Raw genomic sequence first — 25,280 nt, forward strand, 5'->3', positions numbered from 1 at the left:
TTAGTGAATATAAACTGCTAAATATATTTTCTTGTCAGCAGTCTTGTAACTATTGGTGTCCAGCTGAGCACTGTTAACTCTTGAAGGAGCAGTTTTCATTCTCTTCTGACTGTCCTATAAGGCTGCAGGACTCCTGTCCCTCTGTCTGGACAGTGCTGATTGGCCCTGTACCGATCACATGCACCCTCCTAGAAAAAAACTCTCTAGCAATACACATCAAACTTAGCATGTGCAGAGTGCTCTCAAGGCTCTGTACTACCAGGAAATGGATTGGGGACTGTGGAAGAAGGGGATCAAACAGCCTTTTTATACAATGAGCAGGATTAACCTCTTAGGTTCCACATTGAGTAGAACAAGCTAATTTTACTGTTATGGGTTTAGTAACACTTTAAGTTACAGCTTTACAACCCCCCCATCCTAACTGTCTATTTTTACTGTCCCTCAGCAGTATGTGTGAATAAGCCATTAAGAATCCATGACCAGTTTAACAGGTTGCAGGTAGTAATTTTCCACCTACTATTTAATATGTGGACAAATTCTTCCTCATGCCAAGTCAGATTTCTTGGCAGTAAACTAATAGCATTGCAACAGAATGGGAAAGGCGTGGAACATTTTGTTTGCATGTACCATAAAATAATATGGAAAAACCTTGTCCCTAATAGGGTTCCCTCCCATTGCAGTGTCCTCTTTCACATCACTCCCATAGTGTCCTCTTCCCCCTTCCAGCATAGTAGATTCCTGTGCCCCCCAAAGCAGTGTCCTCTTTCTCCCCCCCCCCTCACTGTAGCGTCCTCTGTACCTTTATAGTGTCCTCTGCCCTCCACCCCAAACACACACTGTGTAGGTAACTCTCCTACCTTACACAGGTGTACATCAGAGCAGAGATCGTCCCGTATCACAGGGCTGGATGGGGGCAGGATCTGCTGAAGTAAACTTTTCACATTAAAGGGGAGTTCCAGCCATTTGTATGTTTATTAAAAGTCAGCAGCAACAAAAAGTGGAGCTGCTGGCTTTTAATAAACAGGCACTTACCTGCTCCAGCGACGCGCCGGCCGGGGCTCCGCTCCTCTCCCCCCCTCCCCGGCCGGCGTCTTCATTTTCAGTGTGGGCACCCGGCCGTGACAGCTTTCGGCTTCACGGCCGGGCACCCACTGCGCATGCGCGAGCGGCACTGCGCGAGCGGCGCGGCCCGGCGCCGCGCCGTGTAATTGGCCAGGAGATCGCCTAGGACCTGTGACGTGTCCTAGGTGATCGCCTACAGCAGCCCCTTCCTGAAGGCGATTAAGCTTAGTCGCCTACAGGAAGGAGGAAGTGGGACAGGAAGTCCCACTCGTGCTGAAGCCCCCACTCCCCCCCAAAAAAAATTACATGCCAAATGTGGCATGTAAGGGGGAGAGGAGTGGGTTAAGAGGAAGTTCCAAATTTGGGTGGAACTCCTCTTTAACAGGCTGGTGATTGGTTGCTAGGATCGCCCGGCAACCAATCACCTGCTGTTTAATGTAAAAAGTTAACTTCAGTAGTTCCTGCTCCCATCCCGCCCTGTGATACCAACCGCTGTCCAATGAAGAGAAGGGCGAAAATGTCCATGGTCGGGTGCATGTGAATTGATCACAGGCACTGACAGGCCGGACGTTTAGCAGTGGCGTGCCGGGTGTGATTTGAATTTTTGTAGTAGGGCATTGTGCATTAAACGTTTGCAGGTGGGTGAGATTTAGAAGTATATATTAACCCCTTCACGTCCGAGGGTAAAACAAATCTTAATGCCTAAGCATATTTTTGCAACTTTGACATGGTTTAGTAAAACCATACATCATCACAACTACTTTGGGGATTGCACTGCATTTTTAGGACAAATTAGGCTTTCATTTGGCAGTAAATGGTAATGGATATGATTTGATTTTTTTTTTTTTTTTTTATAATTTTATTATTATCAATGGAAAACTGGCCAATAATTTTTAATTTAGCTGTATATTTACAGTACAGCACAGTCCCTTCCTACCTAAAACACACTGACACTAATTTGAAAAATTCGAGAAAAAATCTTGCCCAAAATAGACTCACCCTTTTGTCCCTGACTTTGACCCTTACTTTTTTTGAAAGAAAAAAGGTTTTTATTGCTCACAAAACATACAAAGTATGAAAACATGAGATACAGTACACTATATTTAGGTGTAATGACGATGCAACAACCATCCTTGAGTATAACGGTCAATAAGTAAATCTAACATTACGCTCTTAACCCCTTCTTGCATATAGGACTCTGACTATATCCTATTGGCCCTACCCTACTCCACCCTTCACAAGCCTCTTGATTTTTCAAGCATTTAGACAAATGGCCGACCAAACCTCCCCCACCACAATGTCTATACACCCCTCAACAGCTTCATCCGTACAAGTTCCAAGGGGCTTAAACCAGGTGTGGCAAGCCAAAGCCTGTAAAAATTACCGGCGTTTCCCCTTTGCTGATAAATATATTTCTACATTATGAGCGTTCTACCCATATGTTGTATCCATGTTTTGACCGTGGGGGGTACATCTGATTTCCAGTTCAAAAGGATGGTTTTCCTTGCATGGAACAGCGCCCTGGCAAATGCCACTCGAGTCAGCTCCTCTGGTATTGCCTCTCCAGAACTCCAAGCAGGCAGCATAATGGGTCAAGAGGGACGTTGGTCTAGAACACTGCCTTGACCCTTACTTGACCCAAACACTAACCCTTGCACTGACCTAGATCCAACCTTAATCTAGGTATTTTTTCTTTCTTTTTCATTTAGGTTTACACACATTTTTTTTTTTTTTTTTTTTGTTCTCTCTGCATGTAAAAACACAACTCAATCGTGTATTTTGCTGTTGGTTACATTTCTGTTTCCATTTTAAGCTATGAAAGGCAAAATCTTAAATCGGCACACATTAAAACAGGGGTCAAGGCTGGTAGGTAAAGTGTAAGGCAGGGTCAGTTAACCACTTGCCGACCGCGCACCGTCGAAATACGTCCACAAGGTGGCTCTCCTGGGCGAGATCACGTAATATGACGTCCGACGCGTGAACGGAAATTGGGCGCGCGCCCCCCCCGCCGTTCCCGATGATCAGATTCGATGCAGAACTGATCAACCACCAGGTCCAGGCCAATAAAATCTGGCCTGGACCTGGTGATCGCTCTAACCAATGGTTGTCTTCCCCTGGCAATGTTTTGTAAACATTGGCAGGGGAAGTACTGCTCTCTCCCTCGTGTCGGTCTTTCCGTTCCAGACCGAGAGGGAGAGAGCATCTAACCGTGAGTTGCACAACACTACACTGACACCAGGTCACGTAGGCACACAATTCACCCCCCGATCACCCCCCAAATTAACCCATTCACTGCCTGTCACTGTGTCACCCAGTACAGCAATCAGATTTTTTTTTGATCGCTGTACTTGTGTCATTAGTGACAAAAATAAGTGTTAGGGTAATCAGTCTTAGGCCCTAAAAAGTCTAGGGACCCCCCCTAATCCCCCCCCCCAATAAAGGTTTAACCCCTTCATTACCCCCTGTCACCAGTGATCACAGTATAAGTGTCACGGGTGACGCAGTTTAGCTAGTTAATTTTTTATAGCATCAAGGCACCCGCCATATTTTTTGCTATAAAGTTTTAACCCCCTGATCGCCCGGCGGGTGATCAAAGTTTGGTTTTAGCGCCAGATAGGGTCTGCGTCGCCCCAGGCAGCGGCCAATAGCGCTAACACCCACGCACGCACCATACGCCTCCCTTTAGTGGTATAGTATCTGATCGGATCGATACTTGATCTGATCAGATCTATACTAGCGTTCCCTGCAGTTTAGGGTTCCCAAAAACGCATGGTTAGCGGGATCAGCCCAGATACCTGCTAGCACCTACATTTAGCCCCTTCGCCCAGTCCAGCCCACCAAAGTGCAGTATCGATCGATCGATCACTGACACAAAACACAAAAACACATAACTGCAGCGTTCGCAGAGTCAGGCCTGATCTCTGCGATCGCTAACAGTTTTTTTGGTAGCGCTTGACTCGGTCACTAACAGGTCAGGTGCTTTTTTGCCTGTGAATCTCACCACTGTACCCCTAAATTTAGAGCCCAAAATGGCAAATCGATGGTACAGTGATGAAGAGGCCTACTTGTTTATGAGCCTGACAGATAGTGATGAGGAGGTCACGCATCTGTCAAATTCTTGCTCAGAATACGATCCTGTAGACGACAGTGGCTCCCTGACAGATAGCTCTGACGACGGAGTGGTCCCTGCTAGGGTCAGGCGTACCAGACCCCGATCTTCTGCTGTCGCTGAGGTGCAAGAACCGCAGGGCTCTCGTATGGAGGAGAGAAGTACTAGCGCCGCTATTCCTTCTGGTGAACTGGCAAGCACCAGCGGCCTAGTACATCCTGGTCATATATCCAGCACTGCAGTAACACTTGGTGACGTGGCGAGTCCCATAAGTGCAGTTCAAGCTGGAGAGGTGGCAAGCACGAGTAGTGTCCCGCTGCCACCAAGAAGAAGACGACAAAGACAGGCCCGTCCCCATAGTGCCCTTCCTGCTGCATTCGCCAATCCTGATTGGGTACCCACCACTTCTGCAGCACCCGTACTTCCCCCATTCAGGTGAATACAGTTGATTTTACGTCACTGGATTTTTATTCGCTGTTTTTCACCGAAGATCTCTATAGATCTATTGTGGACCAAAGCAATTTGTACGCTGGTCAATTCTTCGCCGCTAATCCCCAGCTGTCCCTTGCCAGAGATTGGAAGCCAATTACGGTTTCCGAATTTAAGATCTTTCTGGGCCTTTCCCTCATCATGGGCATTACTAAAAAGAGTGAGCTGCGGATGTATTGGTCCACGCACCCAGTTCACCATATGCCCATTTTCTCTGCCTCCATGGCCAGGACACGATACGAGCAGATCTTGCGGTTCATGCATTTTAGTGACAATGAACTCTGTCGTCCTCGGGGAGACCCTGAATTCGATCGGCTCTACAAAATTCGGCCCCTCGTAAACCACTTCAACGAACGGTTTGCAGCCTTGTATAATCCCCATCAAGTTGTCTGCGTTGATGAGTCCCTGGTTAAGTTTTCTGGCCGCTTGTCATTCAAACAATTCCTTCCCAGCAAGCGTGCCAGATACGGGGTCAAGTTGTATAAGCTCTGTGACAGGGCAACAGGCTATACATCTAGCTTTATGGTTTACGAGGGAAAAGACAGTCACGTAGAGCCGGAGAATTGCCCTGATTACATAGGGAGCGCTGGTAAGATAGTGTGGGAATTGGTGTCACCCTTATTCGGAAAGGGGTACCACTTGTACGTGGACAATTATTACACAAGCGTGCCACTTTTTAGTCACCTTTTTGATTATGGAATTGGCGCATGTGGCACCGTGCGACCTAATCGCCGGGGCATCCCCCAACGGCTTGTAGAATCCCGTCTTAGTCGGGGGGAGAGAGCCTGCTTACAGTGTAATAATTTGTTAGCAGTGAAGTGGAGGGATTCACGGAATGTTTTCGTTCTGTCCACGCTTCACGCAGACACGGCAGTCCAAATTCCTACGGCGGCTGGTGTTGTGGAGAAACCCCTCTGTATCCACGAGTACAACCTTAACATGGGAGGGGTGGACCTCAATGACCAGTTGTTGGCGCCGTACCTAATTGCCCGGAGGTCCAAACGCTGGTACAAAAAAGTGTCAGTGTATTTGTTTCAATTGGCTTTGCTGAACGCTCATGTGCTATACAGAGCTTCAGGACGGACTGGATCCTTCCTAAAATTCCAGGAAGAGATCGTCGAAGCCCTTCTGTTTCCAGATGGTGCTGTGCCCCACCTTCCCAACGCAAATGCAGTGAGCCGGCTGTATGAGAGGCATTTTCCTTTTGTCCTCCCTGGTACCCCTACCCAAAAAACCCGCCAAAAAAGATGTCGTGTCTGCAGCAAACTCGGATTTAGGCGTGACACCCGCTTTTATTGTCCCGACTGTCCTGACCAACCTGGTCTCTGCATTGGTGTATGTTTCAAACGCTACCACACACTAATTGAGTTTTAGTGTAGGGTACAGCACCACACAGTCCTAGGCACACCAACACAGGGTCTCGGAATATGTGATGGCCATCACATTTTGAGAGACCATAATCTGCAAGGTTCAGTTTACAGTTTTCTTACAGTTTTTATAAAAGTGAAAAAAAGTGGAAAAAAAATTAAAAAAACTCACACAAAAACACAAAAAAAATATAAAATAAAAAATCCAAAAATAGTTGTGGTTGTATTTTTCTCCTCTCTTTATTGTTCTCTTATGTTCACTCTCTACTGTCCACTCACTATTGTTCTATATCTATTCTCTCTATTTTTACAATGTTTTATTGTATTTGCTTTGCAGGTATGGTATGTTATACTGTAATGTTTGTTTTATTGTTAACCATCATTTGTTTAGCAGGTACGCCATTCAGTTGCATCGCGGATTTATTTAGCGTGACAGCAACAGCGTTTGCTCCCACGATTTATAAAGCTGTGACTCCAACGCTGTAGGAGGTGATTTCACCACCACGGTTGAAAAAAAAGCATATATGCCGAAGCATGGGGGCAGCAGGGGCGGAGGAGCGATTTTGCTCCTAATGCCGCGTACATACGGTCGAAATTCCGACGGAGGCTTGCCCATGGAAAAGTTCGACCGTGTGTATGCGGCATAACTTTTTATGCGGGAGGATGCCCCCATGCTTCGGCATGTATATTTTTTAGGCACAGGTTGCGTTAAAAATTTTTTTATTTTTTACTGTATTTATTTTTTTGGTATTTGCTTTGCAGGTATGGTATGGTAAGATCTTAATGTTAAAATGTAATGTTACTTTGTTATAATGTTAACCATCATTTGCTTAGCAGGTACGCCATTCAGTTGCAGCACGGATTTATTTAGCGTGACAGCAACAGCGTTTGCTCCCACGATACATAAAGCCGCGACTCCAACACTGTGGGAGGTGATTTCACCACCACAGTTAAAAAAAGAGCATATATGCCGAAGCATGGGGGCATTAGGGGCGGAGGAGCGATTTTGCTCCTAATGCCGCGTACATACGGTCGAAATTTCGTCGGAAGCTTGCCCGTGGAAAAGTCCGACCGTGTGTATGCGCCATAACTTTTTATGCGGCGTACATACGTGTGTGAGCGGCATAACTTTTTTGCGGGAGGATGCCCCCATGCTTCGGCATATATAAATGGTGCGTGTATGCCCATCATTAGAAGTGGGTGGATGAAGGGAGGTATTCTAATGGTGGGCATACCCACCGATCAATCTTTTTTTCGTTCAGCCAACAGGCTGCATGAAAAAAAAAAAAGATTACAATACATGTCCAACAAGAACCATCAACGTATGGTATGTTGCTGGACTTTGAATGGTTATACCAGAATGATGCCTGCGGGTTTAGGTATCATCTTGGTATCATTCTTTTCAGCCAGCGGTCGGCTTTCATGTAAAAGCAGTCCTAGCGGCTAATTAGCCTCTAAACTGCTTTTACAAGCAGTGGGAGGGTATGTCCCCTCCCCGGATATAAACTGCGCCATTGGGAAAGTGGGAAAACATTTTATCACACCGATCTTGGTGTGGTCAGATGCTTTAAGGGCAGAGGAAAGATCTAGGGTCTAATAGACCCCAATTTTTTCAAAAAAGAGTACCTGTCACTAACTATTGCTATCATAGGGGATATTTACATGCCCTAAGATGGCAATAAAAATTATAAAAATAATAAAAAAAAGTAAGGAACAGTTTAAAATAAAATTAAAAGGGAAGAGCAGTTTTTCCACACATGGACTACATGGTCTGAATTTCGAAAGTCCGATGAATTCTTAAACTGGGTTAAAGGGAACCATTTAGACGAGTAGCCATGCTGGGGGGACTATTATTAGTGGATTATATCCCTCTTTTCTTTATTTATTTATTTATTTATTTTATTTTTTTTTTTGTTTCTCCTCTCCCTCTTTCTCTCCTCCTTCTTTTTTCTTTTATGTATGTATGTTTGTTAGATATGCCTGTCAAGATAATATGTACTACATATCTGTACGTTTGGATGTTATGACTATAGTAATAATATAGGTATACTTGGATACTACTAAAACTTAATAAAACTTAGATTGAAAACAAAAAAGCAAATTAAATAATAATAAAAAAAAAAAAAAAAGCACCCCTGTCCCCCCCTGCTCTTGCGCAAAGGCGAACGCAAGCGTCGGTTTGGCGTCATATGTAAACAGCAATTGTACCATGCATGTGAGGTATCACCGCGAAGGTCAGATCGAGGGCAGTAATTTTAGCAGTAGACCTCCTCTGTAAATCTAATGTGGTAACCCGTAGAGGCTTTTAAAGGCTTTTAAAAATGTATGTAGTTTGTCGCCACTGCGCATTTGTGCGCAATTTTAAAGCATGTCGTGTTTGGTATCTATGTACTCGGCCTAAGATCATCTTTTTTTATTTCATCAAACATTTGGGCAATATAGTGTGTTTTAGTGCATTAAAATAAAAAAATATGTATTTTTGCCCAAAAAAATGCATTTGAAAAATCGCTGCGCAAATACTGCGACGTAAAAAAAAATGCAACACCCACCATTTTAATCTGTAGGGCCTTTGCTTTAAAATAATATATAATGTTTGGGGGTTCAACTTAACTTTCTTGCAAAAAAATAATATGTTTTTATGTAAACAAACAGTGTCAGAAAGGGCTTTTTCTTCAAGTGGTTAGAAGAGTGGGTAATGTGTGACATAAGCTTCTAAATGTTGTTCATAAAATGCCAGGACAATTCGAAACCCCCCCAAATGACCCCATTTTGGAAAGTAGACACCCCAAGCTATTTGCTGAGAGGCATCTCGAGTCCATGGAATATTTTATATTTTGACACAAGTTGTAGGAAAGAGAATTATTATTATTTTATTTTATTTTTTTTGCACAAAGTTGTCACTAAATGATATATTGCTCAAACATGCCATGGGCATATGTGGAATTGCACCCCAAAATACATTCTGCTGCTTCTCCTGAGTACGGGGATACCACATGTGTGAGACTTTTTGGGAGCCTAGCCGCGTACGGGACCCCAAAAACCAATCACCACCTTCAGGCTTTCTAAGGGTGTAAATTTTTGATTTCACTCCTCACTACCTATCACAGTTTCGGAGGCCATGGAATGCCCAGATGGCACAAAACCCCCCCAAATGACCCCATTTTGGAAAGTAGACACCCCAAGCTATTTGCTGAGAGGCATGGTGAGTATTTTACAGCGCTCATTTATTTTTGAAAATGAAGAAAGATATATATATATTTTTTTTTTTTCTTTTTTCAATATCTTTCTTCATTTTCAAAAATAAATGAGCGCTGTAAAATACTCACCATGCCTCTCAGCAAATAGCTTGGGGTGTCTACTTTCCAAAATGGGGTCATTTGGGGGGGTTGTGTGCCATCTGGGAATTCCATGGCCTCCGAAACTGTGATAGGCAGCGAGGAGTGAAATCAAAAATTTGCGCCCTTAGAAATCCTGAAGGCGGTGCTTGGTTTTCGGGGCCCCGTACGCGGCTAGGCTCCCGAAAAGTCCCACACATGTGGTATCCCCGTACTCAGGAGAAGCAGCAGAATGTATTTTGGGGTGCAATTCCACATATAACCATGGCATGTGTGAGCAATATATCATTTAGTGACAACTTTGTGCAAAAAAAAAAAAAGTTTGTCATATTCCAGCAACTGGTGGCAAGATATAAAATATTCCATGAACTCAAAATGCCTCTCAGAAAATAGCTTGGGGTGTCTACTTTCCAAAATAGGGTCATTTGGGGGGGTTGTGTGCCATCTTGGCCTTTTATGGCCTTCAATACTGTGATAGGTAGTGATCGGTAGTGAGGAGTGAAATCAAAAATGTATGCCCTTAGAAATCCTGAAGGCCGTGCTTGGTTTTCGGGGTCCCGTACGCGGCTAGGCTCCCAAAAAGTCCCACACATGTGGTATCCCCGTACTCAGGAGAAGCTGCAGAATGTATTTTGGGGTGTAATTCCACATATGCCCATGGCATGTGTGAGCAATATATCATTTAGTGACAACTTTGTGCAAAAAAAAAAAAAAAATTGTCATATTCCCGCAACTTGTGGCAAAATATTAAATATTCCATGGACTCAACATGCCTCTCAGCAAATAGCCTGGGGTGTCTACTTTCCAAAATGGGGTCATTTGGGGGGGGTTTGTGCTATTTGGGCATTTTATGGCCTTCAAAACTGTGATAGGTAGTGAGGAGTGAAATAAAAAATTTGCGCCCTTAGAAATCCTGAAGGCGATGCTTGGTTTTCGGGGTCCCGTACGCGGCTAGACTCGCAAAAAGTCCCACACATGTGGTATCCCCGTACTCAGGAGAAGCAGCAGAATGTATTTTGGGGTGCAATTCCACATATAACCATGGCATGTATGAGCAATATATCATTTAGTTACAACTTTTTGTAATTTCTTTTTTCTTTTTTTTTTTTTGTCATTATTCAATCACTTGGTACAAAAAAAAAAAATATTCAGTGGGCTCAATATGCCCCTCAGCAGATTCCTTGGGGTGTCTACTTTCCAAAATGGGGTCATTTGGGGGGATTTTGTGCTATTTGGGCATTTTATGGCCTTCAAAACTGTCTTAGGTAGTGAGAAGTGAAATCAAAAATTTGCGCCCTTAGAAATCCTGAAGGCGGTGCTTGATTTTCGGGGCCCCGTACGTGGTTGGGCTCCCAAAAAGTCTCACACATGTGGTATCCCCGTACTCAGGAGAAGCAGGAGAATGTATTTTGGGGTGCAATTCCACATATAACTATGGCATGTGTGAGCAATATATCATTTAGTGACAACTTTTTGTAATTTCTTTTTTTTTTTTTTTTTTGTCATTATTCAATCACTTGTTACAACAAAAAAAAATATTCAATGGACTCAACATGCCTTTCAGCAGGTTCCTTGGGGTGTCTACTTTCCAAAATGGGGTCATTTGGGGGGGTTTTGTACTTCCCTGCTATTTTAGCACCTCAAGAATTGAGATAGGCAGTCATAAAATAAAAGCTGTGTAAATTCCAGAAAATGTACCCTAGTTTGTAGATGCTATAACTTTTGCGCAAACCAATAAATATACGCTTATTGGCATTTTTTTTACTAAAGACATGTGGCTGAATACATTTTGGCCAAAATGTATGACTAAAATTGAGTTTGTTCGATTTTTCTTATAACAAAAAGTAGAAAATATCATTTTTTCTCAAAATTTTCGCTCTTTTTCCGTTTATATCGCAAACATTAAAAATCGCAGAGGCAATCAAATACCATCAAAAGAAAGCTCTATTTGTGGGAAAAAAAGGACGCAAATTTTGTTTGGGTACAACATTGTATGGCCGCGCAATTACCAGTTAAAGCAGCGCAGTGGAAAATTGTAAAAACACCTCTGGTCTTAAGGCTGACAAATGGTCCGGTGGGAAAGTGGTTAAAAAGATGCAGTACATCTTTGCAATACATGCACATTTCTCTTAAGTTTTATTCTATTTTGTGGCTCCCAAACCGATATAACAAACCACAAAAAAGACTGCTTCTTTTGTGTATATTATATTTTCCTGCTGATATAATATTGGGGAATGGGGATCACACAAGACTGCTGCTTATATTTACTGCTGATATAATCACACACTGGTCAATCCATCTACATCTCTTCTCTTTTCTTACCATCTCGTCTCCACACTTTGTGGCACAACCAGGGACTCCTCTGCTCTGTTGTGGGTGGGACTGGAGGAGGGAATAATGTCATGTTGAGGTGCGCCATACTCAGCACCTCATTGGCTGTAAGCACCTGGCACGGCACCTGTCTTGGCAGCCAGGCCCCAGCCCAATCGTATTCTCGATCCAGATTGTCGGGGTCTGGCAGCAGCGAACCTCAACCAATCCAATTCGCACACAAGCCAGGCAGCACAGATGACCATGTTCGTGTGAGTGATAGACAGTCGGCACTATGCTGACGGAGCCGCAGAGTGTCTGGGTGTGGCGCCGGGCCCGGCGAACAACATGAATGATCCAACCGGGCCAGCCTGTACCCTCGCTAGGCAGCAGTGCGGGACCGCCAGCCCTGCCTACGGCACACCTGCAATTGGCACACAGTTTGAGAAACGCTGCATTGAAGGCTGGGGTGTGGATGCACAAACATATGAATTGCTCTTTCAAATTACTTTTATTTTGGCTTAAACTTAGGAAAAAATACAACATTGGGGTGTCGGACACAGATCATTTTTCTGTATGGTTTTATAACTACTAATTTTTTTTTTTTTTTTTATTATTTCCAGTTCAATTACATTGGATATTTTGATTACAAAAAAGAGAGCATCCGTAAACTGGCAATGAAAGCCAATACTTGCTCATTTAATCCAGGTGTCTTTGTAGCCAATCTAACAGAGTGGAAGAGACAGAATATTACCAAGCAGCTTGAAAAATGGATGCTATTAGATATGACGTAAGTACCTATACACTAACTATACATCCTATACAGTGGTCACCTTGAACAGATTTTGCAGCAAAAAAGATGTAAACACACTGGGCCGGATTCAGATACAAGATACGACGGCGTACAAGTCCAATCTTGAGGTAATAGGCCCCCATCTCCACTCCATGCTTAATGCAGCGTTGGAGCGCCGAAGTCTCCCGGCCTCCATGATGGAGGCAGTGATTGTTGTAATACCTAAACCTGGGAAGGACCCGGAGCTGTGTTCATCCTATCGGCCTATATCTCTGCTCAATGTTGATGCCAAAATCCTGACCAAGATCCTGGCTAATAGGCTGAACACAGTGATCCTCTCACTGGTGCATGGTGACCAGACGGGATTCATGCCGGGAAAAGGCACGGATATAAATATCCGCAGGCTCCACACCAATATCGCAATCTTCCGCGAAAAGAACACTGCTGGGGCGGTGGCCTCACTCGACGCAGAGAAGGCCTTTGACTCAGTTGAGTGGGCCTTCCTGTGGCGAGTGTTGACTAAATTTGGGTTTGGCCCCAAGTTCATAGACTGGATCAAATTACTATATGGATCGCCCACAGCCAGAGTGCGCACAGGGGGCAGCGTCTCAGCACCATTCCAATTATGCAGGGGAACGCGGCAGGGATGCCCACTGTCTCCAGGGCTCTTTGCCTTGGCCATTGAGCCCATGGCTATCATGCTTCGCTCGACGCACGAGGTGAGGGGCCTGGAGGTAGGACCGCTGACCGAAAGGGTGTCACTGTACGCAGATGACACCCTGTTATACCTCGGTGATGACTCTCACTCCCTAGTTGCAGCCCTCAAAATTGTCGATAGGTTTGGCGGGTTCTCCGGGATACGGGTTAATTGGAGCAAATCCAGTTTATTTCGTCTATCAGATCTGGCACCCCCCACGGCGGACCTGACACCACTCACCAGGGTCTCAAAATTCCGCTACCTGGGAATAGATATTGAAAACGACCTAGGGCGCTACTTACAAGACAACCTCTACCCGGTCCTACAAACGCTAATTGCAAAATGCCAGGCCTGGAAGACGCTACCCCTTACTCCGGTGGGGCGGGTGAACCTGTTAAAAATGGTGTTTCTCCCCAAGCTATTATATGTGTTCCGAAACACCCCGGTCCCTATTCCCGCCTCTTTCTTTACTAAACTGGATGGCGTAGTCTCCTCATTCATTTGGGGTGGGGGGGGCCCCCAGAATAGCACAACGCAAACTTCAGCTTCCTCTGTCCTCAGGGGGACTGGCCCTACCCTCCTTCAAAAAATACTACTGGGCAGCAGTATTGGTAACGGTCCGATGGTGGTTCAAACAAACCAGGACAAACCCAGCAGTGAACCTGGAAGCCGCGGTTATGGGGTCCTACTCGGCCCTCACCAACCTGGTTTACAGGGGACCTAGAGCCGCCCCGCAGGTTACTCTCCCGATGCGTACCACGGTTCAGGTTTGGGAGAGAGTCACCGCAGCAGTCGCAAGCTCTGACTCCATCTCACCCCACGCTCCGCTGTGGGGCAACCCACGACTTTCGCATTTCAGGTCCATCCCGGATCCTAGTGTCTGGGCCAGATACGGAATAGTGAAAATCCAGCACATTATGCCGGCCGGGGTGCTGCTCCCCTTCCCGGACCTACGCGTGACGTTTGGGCTCCCCTCTTGGATGCTCTTTAGGTACTTGCAACTGAAACATGCGGCGCAGGCACAGTTCTCGAGGACAACGGTGGTCGAACCGCATAGAATAGAGAGGTTCCTTATATCCCGCGGAATAGACAAACTAGTATCCTCCATCTACCTCCGACTTACGTGCGACGACTCGAGGGGGGACTCTCCCCTCCATCGGGTCTGGAAAACAGACATCCCTGACCTCTCGGAGGAGGACTGGGAGACTGCGCTGACCCATTATATACCGACGGTCATATCTGCTAGGGACAGGTTCATTCAATTAAAGTTCTTACACAGGGCCTATTACACCCCCCAGCGTCTAGCCAGGATATTCAGTGCCCAGTCAGATCAGTGCCCTAAATGTCAGAGAGAGACAGGAACGTTTTACCATGTTGTATGGGACTGCCTGGTTATCCGAGGATACTGGGAGGGAGTGGTGGAAAAAATTAAAACGGCTACCGGACTTCAGGTGCCACTAGATCCTAAGATCCTCCTTCTGGGTATCACGGAGGGTGTGACACAGTCTACTCACACCGGTTTGTTACTATTCTTTCTCTGTGTCTATGCCAGGAAAACACTGTTACGGCAATGGAAGCTGGCAACCCCCCCCACAGTGACTCAGTGGCTCTCACTGGTGGACTCTGTTCTACCTCTCTACAAGCTGACATACATGGGCCGCAAGTGCCCTCAGAAATTTGACAAAGTTTGGGGAGCGTGGGTAACGGCTAGGGCACTCTCTGTATAGTACCTGTCACTGCACGCCCTGGGGATCCAGGGCGCTTCTCCTCCAGCAGAGGGGTGGGGGAGAACTTCCCCCCCCTTCGGTGGGTGGAGGCACTACACAAAGTCCTGCAGCCTAACTAGCTGGCCCTCGCCCTGTCCGAAAACCCGACCCAGACCCGCTCAGATCTACCTCCAGTGTGTTACTCTGTACCTACTATGCAATATGTCTGTATGTAATACCCCTTAAGATATCGAACATTGCTGTACCACAGTTTGTTGATTTACCTTTTGCTTTATTTTTTATTTTCTTAATAAAAACTTTTCTGTTAAAAAAAAAAAGATACGACGGCGTATCTCCTGATACGCCGTCGTATCTCTGAGTCCGGCCGTCGTATCTATGCGCCTGATTCAGAGAATCAGTTACGCATAGATATCCCTAAGATCCAACTGGTGTAAGTGTCTGATCTTAGGCTGCAATTTCACGCTGGCCGCTAGGTGGTGCTTCCGTTTGTTTACGCGAGGATTATGCAAATTAGTATTTACGTCGATTCAGAAACGAACGTCCGCCTGGCGCTTTTATTTTACGACGTTTGCGTTCGGCTTTTTCCGGCGTAAAGTTACCCCTGCTATATGAGGGGTATGTGCGGGGTATCTTATGTTAAGTATGGCCGTCGATCCCGCGCCGAGTTTTGAAATTTTTACGTCGTTTGCGTAAGTCGTTCGCGAATACGGCTGGACGTAATTTACGTTCACGTCGAAAACATGACTATTTGCCGACGTCATTTGGAGCATGCGCACTGGGATTCAGTCGTGGCCGGCGCATGCGCAGTTTGTTCGGCGCGGGGACGCGCATCATTTAAATGATGCACGCCCCCTACCTGCCAAATTTGAATTCCGCCTGGGGATTTACGCTACGCCGCCGCAACTTTACAGGCAAGTGCTTTGTGAATAAAGCACTTGCCTGAAAAACTTGCGGCGGCGTAACGTAAATGAGATACGTTACGCCAGCAGAAAGATCCGCTGATCTTTCTGAATTTGGCCCACTGTCTACAGGTCCTCTTGTGTCTGAAACGCCAAAACAAGTACATCTTGCAATGTTTTTTTGTTAAAGAATTTTTTAGCAAAATATAGAACTGCAGGCACACTTGCATGTACGTCTAGAAAATACAATCCTCAAGCACAATATGCATTGTTAGGCAGGTACTGGATAATATTTAGGATATCCAGTAAAGGATGCCCAGACACTCATTTTGTACAGGTGAGTGTAATGTGTAGTGTGTGCCTTGTCAGCGACTAGAAGAATATATGTTGGTTTTTGAGAGAATGTTGAACATGGGAGGGTAGAAGGGAAATAGAAGGATGAATAACATGAAGGTAGGATACATGAAGACCGGAAAATAGAGAGGGTGCAAAAGAAAAGAAAAAAATAAAGAATGAAGGGGTTAGTCGAGTTTTTAATACATTTCACAGAGTAAGAAAAAATACATGAAGGCTAAGTGCACTTTTGTGCACCAATGCATCCCATTACCTTCTATACCAGGGATATGCAATTAACAGACCTCCAGCTGTTACAAAACTACAATTCCCATGAGACATAGCAAGACTCTGACAGCCACAATCATGACACCCAGAGGCATGATGGGACTTGTAGTTTTGCAATAGCTGGAGGTCCGCTAATTGCATATCCCTGTTCTATACCCTAACATTTACATCCAGCAATCACTGGTTTCTGATGTTGCTGGCTATGCTCAACTCTGGGCTGCTTCTGACATGGGATCAGCCATACTGTGCACATGAGGATCTTTAACGTTATGTCATTGAAGGTCCTGTCTTGCTGTAGCCCCACTAAGAGACAAGCTCGGTGTTAAAGTTGGTGGTAAAGAGCCATGCATGCACAGTATGTAAAAGACGCACCTGGCCTGATGTAGGCCTTGGCTTCCAATGATCAGTATGATTTGCAGTCTGTTGTTTGATACATAGAAATGGTGATGAGGGAGTTGGAATGCACTTTAAGCTGCTGGTGCATAAAAATGCACTTATCCTTTAAACATACATGGGACACAACCTACCTACACTTCTTATTTTCTTTGTGATTTAAAGTACGCCACTTTACATTAGAATAAAAAGGGTTCATAATACTGTAGTAGCTACCATCTTCATTGCTTCCATAGTACGCTTTCTTCCAGAATTTTTTTTATAGCCTGCAGAAAGGTTGCATTATGTTAAATTGTTGCTGTGACAAAGGGGGTTATTTACAAGAGGCAAATCCACTTTGCACTTGAAAGTGCATTCGTTGTAGATCTGAGGGGGGCATGCAAGGAAAATAAAAAAAAACAGCATTTTAGCTTGCACATGACTGGATGATAAAATCAGCAGAGCTTCCCCTCATTTTAGATATTTCCCTCAGATCTACAGCAATCTACAGCGACTGCACTTACATGTGCACTTGTAGTGCAAAGTGGATTTGCCTTATGTAAATAACCCCAGTGGTGTCATTAAAGGGTCAGTAAGGTAAAGGAAGCTAAATAGCTTCCTTAACCTTACTGCAGTCCTGGTTTCATGTCCTCATTGTTCGTTTTTACTCTGATGTTGCTGTAATTCCTCTCTGTTCTGGACACTTCCTGGTTGTCTGTTTCGTGATGACCACAGTACTGGGAGATTTCTCACTGTGGTGACTAATCAAGGAGGTGTGATTACTGTGTGTCTAAAACCCCTCAGCACCAATCCAGTTTCGTTTTACAAACCATCACTGCCCTCTATTGGCTCTCTGGCTCTGTACATCAGAGAACCAGGAAACAACAGCAAAAACGAAACTAAACTGTAGATACATTTATATGATTGGTTTTTATCAATTTTTAATCATTTTTAAAAGGAATCGGTTAACTATTATGTCTCTATACCCTGTAAACAGTCATTTCAGCAAAAAAAAAAATGTTTCCTTTACAACTCCTTTAGGTATCAGAATTTGTTTGCTAAGTAAGGCACTCGTGTAAGTTGTTGTTGTTTTTTTTTCTCCTGGCTTCTAGTGAAGAATTATACAGCAAGACCCTGGCTGGTAGCATCACTGCACCCCCACTCCTTATTGTCTTCTACAAGATGCACTCCAGCATTGATCCTATGTGGCACGTCAGGCACTTGGGTAAGGCGAATATCCAGGGGGAAATAGAAAAAATGTTTTATGGACTAACTGTATGCATTTGTAAAACCTCTTTGGAGGGAATAGAAGATGTAAATTTGTGTTTGCAGAGGCTGACTTAAGGCGGCCATACACGGTTTGAATTTCGAAAGAATTTTCTTTCGAAAATCGCATGAAAGAATTTTGGTTCGTATTTCGCACCGTTAGTGGGCTGCAGCAACAGCCGATTTTCGTGCGGCAAGCAAATTTGAGAAATCCGGAAATTTTTAGAAAAACGAAAGATTTTCTGATCAATGATGGGAGAATCGTGCGAGAAATGTAATAGAAAAAAAAACGTGCATGTGCAAGAAAAGAATGTTCCCGGAGAGAAACGAACATTCCCGGCATCATGAATATTTTGTCAGTCGAATTTCGAAAATCAATGGTGGCGGCATCGGATCACAAAAAAAAACGAACTTTCTGATTTTGAAAAAAAAATTTGTTCGAAATTCGACCATGTATGCTTTACCCACTGACCTGACACCAATCTCATTGAAGTCACTTTTTTATACTTTGCTGTCTTCCACCTGCCTTGTAGCCTAATTTCTACTGCTGTATTCTCCAGGAACTGTGAAATCCCTTTCATATTGGCTGCCACACTTCTAATGCCGCGTACACACGACCGTTATTCATGTCATGGGGAAAAAAACAAGTTTTTCTCGGCGTGATTCCTCTCAAGCCTGCCTTGCATCCATACGATCGTGATAAAAAATGCTTGAGCAAAGCGCGGTGACGTACGACGGCACTATAAAGTTCCATTCGAATGGTGCCACCCTTTGGGCTAATTATGCAAATTTCCCTTCTCATAACTTGTATCTGAGCATGCGCATTTTTTTCCCCGTCTTTAAAGCCTACACACGACCGTTTTTCACGACGTGAAAAAATAGAGCAGGTTCTAAATTTTTAATGTCCATTTTTCTCGGCGCGAAAAATGCTCTGGTGCCTACACACGACCGTTTTCACGACCAATTTAAAAAATTGAATTTTTCTCGTCCTGAAAAACGTTGTGTGTAAGCTGCATTACAGTTGTGGCTGGAGTAGCAACACTTGATAGCACACTTGGGTAAGTAACCTTGTCTACACTCACCCAAGGGGTATGGGGAGGTAGTGTTGGCAAATAGGGCAGAAGGGGAACACAGGACAGGTAACTATCAGCAGCTGATAGGGCAACAAATTAACCCATTCATTTGTTAACAATTGAACCTGTTAATTTGCCATGAATAAGGCCCCTTTCACACTGGGGCGGGTGTTGGAATTACCGCGGGATTCGGTGCGGTATTAACCCCCGCTAGCGGCCGATAAAGGGTTAATACTGCGGTTTCCCATTGTTTTAAATGGGAAGGAGCGGTATACATACCACTCCTCTCACCGCTCCAAAGATGCTGCTTGCAGGATTTTTTTCTCTCCTGCCAGCGCATCGCCTCAGTGTGAAAGCCCTTGGACTTTCACATTGAGAAGGCTGGGCATGAGTTTTTCAGGCGGTATAGCAGCGCTATTTTTAGCGCTGTAGCGCCTGAAAAACTCCTCAGCGTGCACATGATTGGATAATAAAATCAGCTCAGATTCATTTCAAGAGGTAGTAGAGAAGCCACGGTTGTGGCAATGTGAGCGCTTTCCTTTTGCATTTTTCCTTCGTAAAGAAGCAGTTACAGTATTCATTTGCACATAGATTTTATAGGGATGTGGCTAACAGTTTAGGGTCTTAATAAGCTTATGCATTTGGACCAAACTTTTTAATTGATGTAAATTCTTAAATGTGTTTATTATGTAGGTATAAAGTTGGGGTCTACTAAGAAACTTCATAATATTAAGTATAGTAGCCTATACTATACCCAACTATAAGGCTAGGTTCACACCTATGCAGTTTGTGCGGACACAGCTGCCCATACACTTGAATAAGCTGCCGTACCTGCAGAAAAAGGGTCACTGCGCCTTTTTAATACTGCAGCCGAGGGAAATTGCATGGTGCTTTTTGCACCAATGCTTTTTTTTTTTCACCGGCAAATGCACTGCGTGTTTTAGAGGCGTAGGGGTGGGTGTGGATGCAGGATCAGGTGCGATTGAGTTCATCATGCTGGGAGATCTGTGTATGGAGTGAGCTGAACCCTTCTATGGCTTTAGGCTGCGTTCATACTGGAGAACGCACCGACTCGCAGCAGGAGTACGGTGTGTCTCCATTCACTGTTTCAAGTCCGATTTCAGCCTGAATTTTGGGCTGAATTTGGACCTGAACGGACCAAAAAACACACAGGACTCCTGTGCAATTTGCATCAGAGCCGCTGCAGAGATGTGTGAACCGGCTTAATAGAGAGCAAGTCACAATCTTCGCAATAATGTGAACAGCCTGAAAGGGATCATGCTCTGCCTCTGCTCTCCTTTTTGATGTAAAGATCTGTTTAGGAAGGTGAAAGCATGCCCTTCAGGGAAGATGGAGGTCACAATTGCTTTGGCACCAGTGTATATCTATGACTTGACATATTACACAAGAATATCAGAAGATGTCATTTTATGGACAGTCATTTGTTTACAATAGATTGCCTTCAGGTTTTTGATTCTCTATGTTCACACTTGGTGGTTTGGTATTGTGTTTTAATTTTTTTTTTATATATTAATATGATATAGAATGTGTAGGTTTATTTTATTTATGTGGTTAATTTTATTTTATTTTTTTGCATTAATGCATCTAGTGATATATAATAGGTACTTATATAGGATATAGACTAGATAGGATTAATTTATTTGTATTTACCGTATATACTATTACCGTAGTGTCTGTGTCTATGCCTCACTGTGTCTGTGTCTATGCCTCACCGTGTCTGTGTCTATGCCTCACCGTGTCTGTGTCTATGCCTCACCGTGTCTGTGTCTATGCCTCACCGTGTCTGTGTCTGTGTCTATGCCTCACCGTGTCTGTGTCTGTGTCTATGCCTCACCGTGTCTGTGCCCATGCCTCACCGTGTCTGTGCCTCACCGTGTCTGTGTCTATGCCTCTCTGTGTCTGTGTCTATGCCTCACCGTGTCTGTGTCTGTGTCTATGCCTCACCGTGTCTGTGCCCATGCCTCACCGTGTCTGTGCCTCACCGTGTCTGTGTCTATGCCTCACCGTGTCTGTGCCCATGCCTCACTGTGTCTGTGTCTATGCCTCACTGTGCCTCAAGTACAGTACCTTGATCTGTGTTCAGTCTTATTATCTCCCGGCGCTGTGCCCATCTTCAGTCTTATTATCTCCTGGCGCTGTGATACATTCAGTGTAAGCCGTGTAGTGTAACCAAGCCCTGCCTCCTCCTCCGTGACGGAACACTGGCTCGGCTTCCCAGCAGTGAGTCAGCCTATCACAGACGAGGAGGAGGCGGCGCTTGGTTACACTACACGGCTTACACTGAATGTTTCACAGCACCGGGACATAAGATTAAAGATGGGCACAGCGCCGGGAGATAATAAGACTGAAGATGGGCACAGCGCCGGGAGATAATAAGACTGAAGATGGGCACAGCGCCGGGAGATAATAAGACTGAAGATGGGCACATCGCTGGGAGATACAAGACTGAAGATGTATCACAGTGCCGGGGGATTAGGCTGCAGATGGTTACAGCGCCAGGAGAGACTCGAGTATAAGCCGAGGGGGGCATTTTCAGCACAAAAAAAGGGCTGAAAAACTTATACTCGAGTACATACGGTAACTTGGCACGTTTTACAAATGCACATAGTCTCTGTTTTAGTTAACTGATTGGGGCATTGTAGTGGCTTCCAACTTTCTTTCAACCTGCAGCTCTGGTAATAGCAGTTTACAAAGGGGGTGAGATTTATTGTCATATCCAAATATGCTGTGGCACAACTTTATTTTATTCTGCACAATTATTGATCTAATTGTACTCTTTGTAAAGGTTCAAATACCGGGAAACGTTATTCTCTTCAGTTTGTGAATGCTGCCAGGCTTCTTCACTGGAATGGACATTTTAAACCATGGGGAAGAGCATCCTCCTACGCGGAGGTCTGGGAGAATTGGTATGTGCCGGACCCCACTGGCAAGTTTCAGCTCATCAGGAGACACACAGATGCTGATGAAAGCAAGTGAGAGAAGACGGCCATCCAGAAGTCACATGAACTCTTGTTACTGGACTTATTATTGAGCATTGAAAAGCAGTATTTTCTCAGGAAACCAAAAACGAAAGCCATTTTCACTTTTTTTTTCCCCCTTTTAAATTGAGATACACTACAAACTATATTCCATGTTACGTATATCAGTATTTGTTCTGAATATGCTATGAATCTATTTATCTGAACAATTAGTATTTCAGCATCTGGTCATATTGTTGATCAAACACTCCAGAATAATTCCGTCCAGTACAGGTTTCACGGCTTGCCTAAAGGACACGGGTGTTATTGTAATCTGTTACTGCTACGCCAGTGAGCTCATTAGCGTGTTATAATAATGTGTTCCAAGGCTGTGACATTATGATGGTTCCAGGGAGGAAATTCATATTTTAGCCACTAAAGAGAGAAACCGAACATAAGGCCTCTTGCACACGATACTCCTGTTTAAGCATCTACTTTATATTTTTTTTAATGTATTTCGGTGTCTATGGTGGCTGCGCAATTTTTGTGCAAGCTTGCTCTCGCATTGACCATGTCAATGGGCAAATCTGTGCGAATTTGCACGCAAACGTGCGCAAATGCACGCATGAGGCGTAAATTACTGACCAAAAAAATCAGAATCTATTTTTTTTTTTCTATTATTATTTTTTTTTTTTTCTTCAGAATACACAGCGCTTGTTTACACGACTGTGTGCATAGGCACATTACAATTCATGGGCTGTATTTTAGCTCAGTAAATAAGCTGTACTGAGCATTTTCAAGCTGCAGTGTGCAAGAGGCCTAACACTGCCAGTAGCCCAATCGGCATTTCTAGGATTTATAACATGGAATATGGTGATAGGGCAGGACATACTTTCTTGTAATATAGGATTCTGATTGGAGTACTTTAAGATGGTCAAAGCTATATTTTGTAGAGTCACTGTATGTTTGTGCAAATGTAATCTTATGCAGTCATTTCACTTCATAAGTGTGAGCGAAGCTTTCTTCAAATTGTTGGTCAGGTGCTCTGTACTGGGTGTCCTGGTTGGATAAAAATTCACTATCTGTGAACTGTGCTGTTTCATGTCTGTATATTACTGTGCTGATGGCATCCCAGCATTTGCAGGGGTTTTGTTGCTCCACATATTGGTGTGAAACCCACCTCCTTCTCAAGCATGGGCAAGGTATTTTACTCTCCACTTTTGGACCCTATGGGCCAGATTCATGTAGAATTGCGGCGGCGTAACGTATCGCATTTACGTTACACCGCCGCAAGTTTTACGGGCAAGTGCTTGATTCACAAAGCACTTGCCTGTAAACTTGCGGCGGCGTAGCGTAAATCCGTCCGGCGCAAGCCTGCCTAATTCAAATGGGGCGTGTATCATTTAAATTAGGCGCGTTCCCGCGCCGAACGTACTGCGCATGCTCCGTTTTGTAATTTCTTGCCATGCTTTGCGCGAAATGACGTCGCACAGACGTAATTTTTTGAACGGCGACGTGCGTTACGTCCTTTCCTATTCCCGGACGACTTACGCAAAAAAAAAAATTTGACGCGGGAACGACGGCCATACTTTAACATGGCTGGTCTAAATATAAGCCATGAAATAGCAGCCGTAACTTTACGCCGGGGAAGGCCGACTAGCGACGACGTAAGAGAATGCGACGAACGCGCGTACCTTCGTGGATCGCCGTAAACAGCTAATTAGCATACCCGACGCGGAAAACGATGCAAACTCCACCCAGCGGGCGCCGAAGTATTACACCTGCGATCCGAAGGCGTACGAAGCCGTACGCCTGTCGGATCGAAGCCAGAAGCCGTCGTATCTTGGTTTGAGGATTCCAAATCAAGATACGACGCGGCAAATTTGAAAGTATGCCGGTGTATCAGCAGATACTCCGGCGTACTTTTTCTGTGAATCTGGCCCTATGACTTTGTCAAGAATCCCCAAATACTTTTGCAAACCCGCAGGTTGTGGGAGAATAAAAAGGATTTGTGTCTGGGTGCGAACAATACCGTTTCAATCACACAGGTGATTCTGCACCTGCATCTGTCTCAAGCTGTGTGCAGGCAGCCTATGGAAGTGAATGCAGATAGAGTATGCGATCACGGCCATACACCCGATCCTCCACACCTGTCAAATTTTGAAGAACTGCTGTATCTGTGCAGCTGCTGCATCTGCATTCACTTCCGTAGGCTGTCGTCATGCAGCTTGGGGCAGATGCAAGTGCAAAAACAACATTTTCGTCCATGCAGTAAAGGTAAGAGTCCTGACTTTCTAAATGTTCAAGGAACCCCCCCCCCCCCCTAAATTTCCTCTGTAGTGAGATATGATTGCATATCTCTTTTTGGCATTCTATTTGGTAATATCACAATTTCTGTTAATCTGTGCTGTGTCTATGCAAGGCAGAGCAACAGGTTCACCTTAATGCTTGGCCTCCCATATACTCTCCTTACCTTTGCCCCTGGCACTAAATTGGCAGGGGGGGCAAACATTATATCCATTACTTCCTGGTATCAGAATAATGTGACATTGCTGGTGTTTGGCCTAGATATGTCACCTAGGGAAAGAGAGAGTCATCAGCCCTGTGTAAGCCTCCTATTGTTTACTCCCAAGACTCTGATGCAACAACAGAGCAGTGGAGGAGCGCTACAGAGGTATCGGCGAATGGGATAGTCCGCTTTCAAGAGAACCTTTAGGCTGGGTTCACAGCTATGCGGGTTTCCCCTCATCCAATTTGCATAGCAAGAGAATGTGACTGGCTCTCTATGGAGCCGGTTTACATATCTGCACAGCAGGTCCGGTGTGTTTTGCAGGAAGAAGGTGTGTGTTTTTTTTTTTTTTGGTTCGTTTCAGGTCCAAAGTTTGGGCTGAAATCGGACCTGAAACGGTGAACCAGGACGCCCCGGGTCCCTGCTGTACGATGGATCAGTCATAGGTGTGACCCCAAACTTAAAGTGAATTTGTTACTTTGTCCATGTAACAAGGACACTTTACGGAAGGCCAGTAAGAACACGGGTCAATACTGAAGACTTAGATGTCAAAACAACCTGTGTTGCTTTTAGTCCGAGTGTATCACAACTAATTGCACACAACCTTTGCAACAAAAGTTTGTGAGAGCACGTGGACCAGGCCCACCACCTGCACAGCAACATATGATATTCC

General features: G+C 44.7%; 1 protein-coding gene across 2 annotated transcripts in view; it reads left to right on the top strand.

The window, feature by feature from the left end:
- Positions 1–23,187, top strand: part of GLT8D1 (glycosyltransferase 8 domain containing 1) — a 43,018-nt gene extending 19,831 nt beyond the window's left edge. For both annotated transcript variants that reach the window (XM_040359424.1, XM_040359425.1), the window contains 3 exons: positions 12,296–12,462; positions 17,894–18,006; positions 21,927–23,187. In XM_040359424.1, the coding sequence (XP_040215358.1) occupies positions 12,296–12,462; positions 17,894–18,006; positions 21,927–22,117 (471 nt within the window). In that variant the 3' untranslated portion in view covers positions 22,118–23,187. The remainder of the gene's footprint in view (positions 1–12,295; positions 12,463–17,893; positions 18,007–21,926) is intronic.
- Positions 23,188–25,280: the final 2,093 nt, after the last annotated feature.

This window comes from Rana temporaria, chromosome 7, assembly GCF_905171775.1.
Source record: "Rana temporaria chromosome 7, aRanTem1.1, whole genome shotgun sequence".
In the NCBI taxonomy this organism is placed as follows: Eukaryota; Metazoa; Chordata; class Amphibia; order Anura; family Ranidae; genus Rana; species Rana temporaria.